The sequence below is a fragment of the Oryctolagus cuniculus genome, chromosome 5 (genome assembly GCF_964237555.1).
Source record: "Oryctolagus cuniculus chromosome 5, mOryCun1.1, whole genome shotgun sequence".
Classification (NCBI taxonomy): domain Eukaryota; kingdom Metazoa; phylum Chordata; class Mammalia; order Lagomorpha; family Leporidae; genus Oryctolagus; species Oryctolagus cuniculus.
Window position 1 is genome coordinate 21413432 of NC_091436.1, and position 10841 is coordinate 21424272.

Sequence of the window (10841 nt, forward strand, 5' to 3'; positions counted from 1 at the left end):
AAACACTTGCTTGAGAATTCCAGAAAGCAGCCTTGAGAGAGTGGCTGAAGTCGCAACATAATGTGGCCCAACCCAGTCCACATGATCTGAGGGCTGGGTTCATGACTGCAGGATGAAAGTAACCTCTGTGACTCCAGCCAGCGGTACTGGCTGGCCAGAGGCCAACATGCAGCAGGCCCTATCCTTTGTTGCCCTTTGTTTCTGACTCCACTTGACCTACCCTTACTTGTTTTACAAGTCCTCCTGTTAGTTGCAAATGGAGAAAGGCACTGTGGAGACCAAAGATGTCTGCTTTTCCTCAAGCCTACTAGTCTCTTGAATAAATGTGTTCATTCACTGTTGAGTAGTCTGGCCTAATTTTACAGCCATCAAAATACTATTCAAAGAGATATCAGCTGAGAAACTCCCAGAACCAAATATATATGTATATATATATTTAATATATAATATAATATAATAATATAGCTTCCTCCTGGTCTCCCATGCAGGTGCAGGGGCCCAAGGACTTGGGCCATCTTCTACTGCTTTCTCGGGCCATGGCAGAGAGCTGGATCGGAAGTGGAGCAGCTGGGACTCGAACTGGCACCCAAATGGGATGGCGGCACTGCAGGAGGTGGCTTCACCTGCTACACCACAGAGCTGTCCCATGTGCTACTGTTTTCAAGGGGACAACAAATTATTTTAGTACTATAATTGTGCCCTGGTTTTCCAGTATTAGTGAAGAAATCTCCTTGGAAAGTGTGTTTTACTTGCCTTCTTTGTAATACCAAAGTCAGAAAGCAGCCATGAAATATTTAAAATTTTAGCAAACTAAAATGTTGAATGAACTAAATCTAGCTTAGTCTATCAGCATATTGACAACATATATCTGAGTGAAAAATCATTTTGTAGGATATATTAAAATGAAACCCTGTACATACTGTTTTAAACTATGCTAAAATGGGTCACACTCACGTAACCATCATTTAAATGAAAAAGATTAACACAATGCCATCAACCCATAATCTTGTCTCTTGTTTTCTGACAAATTTTTCCCATCCAAAAAGTTATCACTAATTACAAATACTGATGTTTTGTTAAAAAATTTGTGTTCATTAAATTACCCAGTTTGTATTCTGTGTGTTTTCATTTTGTTTAACATTAAGCTTATGATATTTGCTAATATTGTTGGTTTGAGTTTAGCCATGTATTAATTACATGGAAGGAAGAAAAGCTACCTATCATCTAATGTATTCCTTTTGAAGTCATTATATATACCTTGTGTTACTCAGAATACACTCGGTTTATGTTAATAACATAACAGTAGTAAAATACCTATAAAAGCTCATTAAGTCAACGCAGTGTTTATTTCTCACTCTTGGAAAGTTCAAGATAGGCCAGGTGAGTCTCTTGGCTGTTGTCCTCTAGATGTGATTCAGAAGCCCACATTGCTTAGATCTTAGGGTCCTGACATTTCAATATGTGATCTACATGTTTGCTGCCAACAGGGTAACAAAGGAGATGAAATTATAAAGAGGCTATTGTCTGCACTGACGTGGAATTGACACATGCATCACGTTTACATCCATTGGCCACCATGAGCCAGAAAGCCCTTCCACCTGCTTACTGGCTAGGAAGTCATCTTCCAGAGGCTTACGCAGTGGAGGTAAATCAGATATTGGTGGACATTAGTGAAGTCTATCAGACGTACCTTAATAAAATAATTTAGACAGACCTAATATAAATTATAATACTGTAATCATTGTTGAAAAATGCTTGATACTTTGTGATAAACTAATGGTTGATACAATATATTTAAGCAAGAAAAGGCATTCATCTGCTGTAAAGAAAAAAAATGACATTTAATTACAAAACATTACACAATGTTAGTAATACTGATGTTACTAACAGCAGCAAAATGGATCACAAAACCAATAATCCAAAAGAAAAGTGGAGGAAAATATTTGAAGACTAGCATAGAAGACATAATCAAACTGACAATAATACTATGCTCACCAGTAAACAGTGAAAAGTTTCATTCATCAAAACTATAGAAATTGTTCAAATGGAGAATTTTCAGTTCTAGAGGAGTTATAGGGAAATAAGTACAAGTTTCGCATACTACTAGAAGCAATATAAATTATAATTACACTGTGAAAAGTAATTGTTATAGGGTATATTAACCTTCTATGTGAATATCCTATAACTGCAATTCCATTGCTGGAGAATTGACACAAAGAAATACTTGGATATATGCAAGTAAGAGAAGGTTAAGAGTGCTCAATTCACCATCATCTGTAAGCATATAAAATAAGTGCTAGATTAAATATCCATTAATAGGAGACTGGTTAAAAATTATATAATCTTTATTTGCACTGAAACAATAAATTTATCTCACAAAATGATTATTCAGTTACCAATTTTGAATAACATTGGTTTTTGAAAATGTATAGCAATTTTTTGGATGACTATTTTTTTGAGGAACAATGTTTTCACCTAAAAACATAAAAAATAAAAAATGATGTTTCCATTTTTATGTTTTAGACAAGGATACACTCAAAAGTTAATCCAGGGTAACGATGTCTGCACTTGTCTGAACCCAGGGCACTTTATTTTATGCAGGCCCACAGAGAAAGAAGGATGAAATATAGCAGCTTCTGAAATTGTTTTTGATGCGCATGCACTGCTATTCTCCAATGTTTTAAACGTAGGCTGTGTTTAGCCTTTCCTGTGCCCTAAACTTTCTGTTGTAACTATATTTTGGATTATGCTTTGAATTAAAGGTAACCAAAATCTTCCAGATGGCTCAGAGTTTGGTGAAATAAATGTTGCAGAAAGGGAAAAAACATGAATGTGATAAAAGAGACTGAAGAGGAAGAGGGAAGTCAAACTCTTCCCATCCTTTATGGGCTCCCTGAGTAACCGATGTTGAACTCCTGGCTGAAGGGCGTTCGCTGCCCATCATTCCACCCACTTAAGGACACGGCCTGCCTCTGCTGTCACTGTCCCTTCCACAGTGAGTACACCCAACTGCATGTTAGGTTTTTGAAAATCTGACTTTGTTTGCCTTAAATTACTTTTTATTATTTAAATTTGGTTTTATTGTCACTTTATTTCTTGCTGCAAAATAGTTTTATTATCTCAGGTTAAAGTGAAATGACTCACAACTTGTCCCATTACAACTGATATAAATATTTTACTTTCAATTTCACAACTTTAGCTCTAGCTGTGTTGCCTGTGCCTGTGCTGCCTGCTTCTCCTTGCTTCTCCTCTCCTGGCCAAGGCCTTGGGGGCCCAGAGCGAGGAGCGGGGACCATGTTCCAACGCAAGTTGATGGCTCTGGACTACCACAACCCTGCTGGCTTCAACTGCAAAGGTGAAACAGAATTTAGAAACTTTATTGTTTGGCTTGAAGATCAGAAAATCAGACACAACAAGATTGACGAGAGAGGGAATTTAAAAACCATTCATAGCAGTGGCTGGCCCAAGTTCTTTGAAAAGTATCTTAGAGATGTTAACTGACCTTTGAAGATTCAAGATCCACAGAAGGCAATTGACTGGGTTCTTGGTTTAGCTGTTAGACTTGAATATGGAGATAATGCTGAAAAATACAAGGACTTAGTACCCGATAATATAACAAAAGCTGGCAATGCAACTAAAAATGCAGAGCCACTGGTCAATTTGGATGTAAGTGATCCTGATTTCAAGGCTGGTGTAATGGCTTTGGCTAACCTGCTTCAGATGCAGCATCATGAGGATTCCTTGGCAATTCTCATTTTGCTTCAGGAGTGCTTAACACGGGACACAGTTGCTAAAGCAAATCGAACAAAAGAGGGCTTGCCTGCTGCTTTAAACAAACATATTCTTGTTTTTTTTTTTCTTTTTTTTTTAGATTTATTTATTTATTTGAAAGAGTTACACAGAGAGGAGAGGCAGAGAGAGAGAGAGAGAGAGAGAGGTCTTCCATCCACTGGTTCACTCCACAATTGGCTGAAACTGCTGGAACTGTGCCGACCCAAAGCCAGGAGCCAGGAGCTTCTTCTGAGTCTCCCACGTGGGTGCAGGGGCCCAAGGACTCGGGCCATCTTCAGCTGCTTTCCCAGGCCACAGCAGAAAGCTGGATCAGAAGTGGAGCAGCTGGGACTCAAACCGGTGCCCATATGGGAGGCTGGCACTGCAGGCGGCAGCTTTGCCCGCTACGCCACAGCGCCGACCTATATTCTTGTTTTTGACACAGGAGATGCAGTTCTTAATGAAGCTGCTCAGATTCTGTGATTGCTGCATGTAGAAGAGCTGAGAGAGCTACAGACCAAAATTAATGAAGCCATAGTAGCTGTGCAGGCAGACCACAGACTGGGGAAAGCGGGAAGACGAACACTCGGGTTCACCTTCTCCCCTCCTTACTGTTTGGGAACCACGTACACTGCTGGCATGTGTTTGGAAATCCAGTGTCACATTGTCATGGAGGAATCCCAGGAAATTGACTGTGTTCTAAGGATTTACCACCACTGTTTTTTCTTTAATAAAGTTTGGGAAAATGGAAAAAAAAATTAACGACTTTACACAAAGTGACACCATTTCAGGAATAAGTTAAATGTATGAAATGTTTGCAAGGTTATTAAGAATGGTGAGTGAAAAAAAAATATTTCTTAACCTTGTATAAGTAGATCTTACTTCTGTACAGGAAATATTTGGAGCAATCTGGAATGACCCTATTAATGGTGGTACGGAATTACGCAGCATACTACTTATTAGTTACAGGATCTTGAGTCACAGGGAAAGGATCAAATCCTAGTTACATAACTTGTTAACTGCAAAATTTGGGCAATATAATCCCCTTACTTCTTAGCTGTGCTTTAAAAAAATCTATGTAAGTGATAAAAATTATTATATAAGTATCATGTATATGCACTTATAATTAACAGGTATACACACAGGTGTGTACATATTATGTGATGATCAAGTTTTAAAAATTAACACGTAAGGCCGGCGCCGTGATGCAGTAAGTTAATCCTCTGCCTGCGGCGCTGGCATCCCATGTGTGTGCGGGTTCTAGTCCTGGTTGCCCCTCTTCCAGTCCAGCTCTCTGATATGACCCAGGAGGTCAGTCGAGGATGGACCAAGTGCTTGGGCCCCTGCACCGCATGGGAGACTGGGAGGAAGCACCTGGCTTCTGGCTTCGGATTGGCGCAGTTCCGGCCATTGCAGCCATCTGGGGAGTGAACCAACGGAAGGAGGACCTTTCTCTCTCTCCCTCTCACTGTCTGTAACTCTACCTGTCAAATAAATAAATAAAATCTTTAAAAAAATTAACATGTATTAGAAATCTAGTAGGTGGGCTGAGTTTTTGAAATAGGGTTTCCTATGCCACACATGACTGCCCTTCCTTGCAGAGTTTGAATACATGTGTAAATTTGAGTAAAATGTTTGCATGCTTCTCTAATGTTGTACTCCCAAGGTAAAAGCCTTTTCATATTGAACACCATAATTTCAAATGACAAATGGAATATATTCTTTTATTAATATAAAATGTAAACACCAACCATTAATTAATTCTTGTTTTCATCTCATGTTGCTTTTTGTTTTCAATTTTTGAGGGGCAAGGAAACTTGGTAAGGAGAATACCTTGAGGAAAAAACACTGAGTTTGTTTTTTATTCACCTGTCTTCTGAGGACAAGGAGTCTAGGGTTGGATAGGAAGTGAGGAGATCCTAGAAATGCAACACCAGCAACAGGGAGGCCCTCATACGTACATTTATGAGGGTTGAGGCAAAGCAGTCAGTAAAGGTAGATTAACTGATCAGTGACAGGATTCATTAGTAGAGTGTGGTCTACTTAAAAGTCCTCAAAGAACATGAGGAAACTGACCTTTTTTTCCCTTGAATTTCAACAAGCTTGTGTCTCCTAGCCATTGTGAGAAGGATGAGTAGGAGAGTAGAATGGGAAGAATGTGGGAGAATTGAAGGAAAGAAATTGAATCTCATTGCAAGTTTTTAAAGATGTAGCTTTTATGCTGTTTTGTTCATGAAAAAATTTATATAATGAACTGTAATTTTGCCAGGAATTCATGTAAATCGATGTACCACATCAACCTTTTCTCCTCTTATGCTTCCGTGGTTTTAGGTCCTCGTAGATTAGGATCATTCTTGGTGCACTTACTCAGCCTTGTATATGAGGCCTAGGAACCATTTCACACGTCAAAAGGCAAAAGACAACAAGTTCTGGTGAGGATGTGGAGAAGAGAGAACCATTGTGGAAAACCATATGGAAGTTCCTCAAAAAACTAAAAACAGAAGTACCATATGGTTCAACAATCCCTCTGGGGAATGTATGTTCAAAGGAAATGAAATACATCTGTTTATTGCAGCTTTATACACAGTAGCCAAGAACTGGAAAGAACCTAAATGTCCATCCACTGATGAATGGATGAAGAAAATGCACATGCACACAATGGAATATTACTCAGCCATCAAGGAGAGATCCTGTAATTTTTAACAACATTAATGGAACTGGAGGTCATTGTGTTAAGTGAAATAAGTCAACCTCAGAAAATATGACATGCTCTCACTGATATGTGTAGTCCATCAACATAGGTGATCTCATAGAAGTGAAGAATACAGTGCTGGTTACCAGAGGCTGGGATGAATGGGAAAATGTTTATTATGAGTACTATTTAGAATCAGACAGGAGCAAGAAGTTCTGGGATGCTATTGCACAGTAGAATAACTGAAGATAATGTAATTTCTCAGTAGAAAACCGGAAGATGTGATTTTTTATGTTTTTACTACAAAGAAATGTTAAAGGCTTCATGAAATCAATATATTTACCATTATTGGTCATCATACAGCATACACATGTAATGAAAACTCACATAGTATTACGTAAAAATGTTTGATTTTTATGTTCCTGTTAATTTTTTAATAAATAAAATATTGTTAAAATATTTTTATTTATGTATTTTAAAGGCAGAGTTACAGAGAGGCAGAGGTAGAGGCAGAGGCAGAGAGAGAGAGAGAGAGAGAGAGAGAGAGAGATATCTTCCATCCACTGGTTTGCTCCCCCAAATGGCTGCAATGGCTGGAGCTAGGCCAATCTGAAGCCAGGAGCCAGGAGCTTCTTCTGGCTCTCCCATGTTGGTGAAGGGGCCCAAGCTCTTGGGCCATCTTCTACTGTCTCCCAAGCCATAACAGAGAGCTCGATAGGAAGTAGAGCAGCCAGGACTCAAAGCGGTGCCTGAATGGAAGCCAGCACTGCAGGCAGTAGGTTTATGTGTCATGCCATATTGCTGGCACCAAGAAAAACATTTTAAAAATCAGGCAATTTTTTTTTTGGTTTGTAAATATTTCTTTGGAAATTTCTTCTTTTATTTTTCTTTTTTTAACTTTTATTTAATAAATATAAATTTCCAAAGTACAGCTTTTAGATTACAGTGGCTTTTTCCCCCCATAACCTCCCTCCCACCCGCAACCATCCCATCTCCTGTTCCCTCTCCCATTCCATTCATATCAAGATTCATTTTCAATTATCTTTATATACAGAAGATCAATTTAGTATATACTTGTGGGGAGCAACTCGGACTAGACTAAGTTACTGGAATTAAGACTTATTCTATGCATCTGCTCTCCCACAATATGGCGCTGGGAGAGAAGGAAACAGCTTCTACACAGCTGCCTCCAGTTCAACCAATAAACAGCAGGACCTGCTCCTGATTGCAGGAGAGCAGCGTACTCAGCGTGTGGGTAGCAGAGTTGGGATTGGTGGAAGAGGACTATAAAGGAGGAGAGAGACAACATGCACCAGGAACATCTATCTGAAGGAACACCTGTGCAACCCCCGAGAGAGCCGGCCGGCGGTGTGCCGCTCCCCCGCGGAAGTGGGGAAAGCGGCAGGGGGAACCACCCTTCCACGGAGGTGGAAGGGACGGTAGCCAACCCGGGAAGAACCAGCAGCAAACCTGGGGAAGGCCGAGCAGACAAAAGAACAGCGCCTGGTCCTGTGTCGTTCCTCCACGAAGACGGGGAGCGACATAATGGTGCCGTGACTCGGATAGGAAACCTAGACAGGGTTTAGTGTCGCTCCTCCACGAAGAGGGGGAGCAACAATACTAAGTAAAGATTTCAACAGTTTGGACCCTCACAGAAGCACAAAGTATAAAGTACTGTTTGTGTACTAGTTATAGCATTAATTCACATAGTACAACACATTAAGGACAGAGATCCTACATGGGGAGTAAGTGCATAGTGACTCCCATTGTTGATTTAACAATTGACCCTCTTGTATATGGTGTCAGTAATCACCTGTGGCTCTTGTCATGAGTTGACAAGGCTATGGAAGCCTTTTGAGTTCGCCAACTCTGATCTTATTTAGACAAGGCCATAGTCAAAGTAGGAATTTCTCTCCTCCCTTCAGAGAAAGATACCTTCTTCTATGATGGCTGGTTCTTTCCTCTGGGATCTTGCTCACAGAGATCTTTAATTTTTTTTTTTCCCCACAGTGTCTTGACTTTCCATGCATGGAATACTTTCATGGGCTTTTTAGCCAGATACGAATGCCTTAAGGGCTGGTTCTGAGGCCAGAGTGCTGTTTAGGACATCTGCCATTCTATGAGTCTGCTGTGTATCCCACTTTCCATGTTGGATCATTCTCTCCTTTTTAATTATATCAGTTAGTATTAGCAGACACTAGTCTTGTTTATGTGATCCCTTTGACTCTTAATCCTTTCATTATGTTCAATTGTGAACTGCAACTGATCACTTTGACTAGTGAAATGGCATTGGTACATGCCACCTTGATGGGATTGAATTGGAATCCCTTGGCACGTTTCTAACTCTACTGTTTGTGGCAAGTCCAATTGAGCATGTGCCGAACTGTACATCTCCTCCTTCTCTTATTTCCACTCTTATTTTTAACAGGCATCACTTTTCAGTTAAATTTAAACTCCTAAGAATAATTGTGAGTTCAACCAATAGTATTAAGTAGAACAAAAAAAATACTAAAAGGAATAAAATAGTAAGTTTTTCCTTGGAAGTCAGGACAAGGGCTGATCAAGTCATTGTATCTCATAGTGTCCATTTCACTTCAACAGGTTTCCTTTTTGGTGCTCAGTTAGTTGTCACAGATAAGGGAGAACATATGATATTTCTCCCTTTGGGACTGGCTTATTTCACTCAGCATGATGTTTTCAGGATTCCTCCTTTTTGCTGCAAATGACCGGATTTCATTTATTTTACTGCTGTATAGTATTCTATAGAGTACATGTCCTGTAATTTCTTTATCTAGTCTACTGATGATGAGCATTTAGATTGAAAAAATCAGCTAATTTTTAAAAGTAACAACAAGTTGTCTCATAATTGACTTGTCTTCATTTTGTCACACAAAATTTCAGCCAGATAAAAATGTAACAAATGGGAAAATTCACTTGGAAAGGAACATTACTGAAGTATTTTTACTTTCCCTTTTTCTATTAAATTAATTTTTAAAATTTATTTTTATTTGTGTAAAAAACACATACACTCAGAGAGGGATGGAATGAGGGAGGGAGGGAGAGGAGAGGAGAGGAGAGAGAGAGAGAGAGAGAGAGAGAGAGAATGAGAATGAATCATTGACCATCCACTGGTTCACTCCCCAAATGCTTTCAACAGCCAGGGCTGGGCCCAGCCAAAGACAGGAACCTTGAACTCAATCTGGATCTTCCATGTGGGTGTGGCAGGGACTAAAAGACTTGAGCCATCACTTAATACCTTCCAGGGTGCTTATTAGCAGAAAGCTGGAATTGAAAGCAGAACTGGGACTCGAACCCAGACACTCCAGTGTAGTCTGTAGGCATCCCAAGTGGCATCTTAACCACTGCAGAAAACAGCCCCCCTTACTTTCTCTTTGAAAGCCACAATCAGTATACTGATTTCAAATAAGTGAAGATATATTTGAAATCCTTGGTGTTTAGAATATAGGTTTGTGGACTGAAAATCCAGGCAGAAACCATTGCCTCTTCAGAGAAAACTCGCCACTAAGATGTTTCTTTGTCATCATCATTTATCATCACTGTCACCACGGGTGCTGAGCTCTTACTTCTGGGTTGCACTACTTACCATTTGTGAGAACAGCTGACAGTGCTGGCGTCAGCATTGTGCAACTCATATTCAGGAATAAACAAGCAAAACATGCATGGTCAGGACTACCCTTTGCATGCCCCAAACTTCTCAAGGACCCGGTCCTGTAGTGGAAAGTAATCACCAGGATATTGGCATTGATACACCCCACCAATCATTTATATTTCTGTATTTTTACTTGTACTCATTTGTAAGTGAATATTTAGTGTATTTTTGTTGTTTTGTCTTTTTTTTAAGATTTATTTACTTGAAAGTCAGAGTTACACAGAGAGAGAAGGAGGGGCAGAGAGAGAGAGAGAGGGGTCTTCCATCTGCTGGTTCACTCCCCAGTTGGCCACAATGGCTGGAGCTGAACCGATCCGAAGCCAGGAGCCAGGAGCTTCCTCCTGGTCTCCCAAGTGGGTGCAGGGTCCCAAGAACTTGGGCCATCTTCTACTGCTTTCCTAGGCCATAGCAGACAGCTGGATCGGAAGTGAAGCAGCTGGGTCTTGAACCAGCGCCCCATAAGGGATGGAGGCACTGCAGGTGGCAGCCTTACTCAATATGCCCCATCCGGCCCCCGGCTGTTTTCAATAAAAATATTCTCAGAAATTTCCAAGTTATTGTGTGAAGCAGTAGTTAACCCTTTTATTGCAGAATAGTATTGTGTGTGTCTTTACATGTAACATTGTTTAATCAGTCATCAACTGAAATATATTTGGGTTGACTCTGATTTGGGGTTATTTTAAATAAGACTACCATGAACAGTCTTAT

At 40.0% G+C, this 10841-nt stretch overlaps 1 protein-coding gene across 1 annotated transcript; it reads left to right on the plus strand.

Moving 5' to 3' along the window:
- Window positions 1–2492: 2492 nt before the first annotated feature.
- Window positions 2493–5912, plus strand: LOC127493119 (uncharacterized). The gene is given in 2 exon segments (XM_070074496.1): window positions 2493–2995; window positions 3200–5912. Coding segments are annotated over 2 exon segments (1146 nt in total). The 5' UTR covers window positions 2493–2904; the 3' UTR covers window positions 4255–5912.
- Window positions 5913–10841: the final 4929 nt, after the last annotated feature.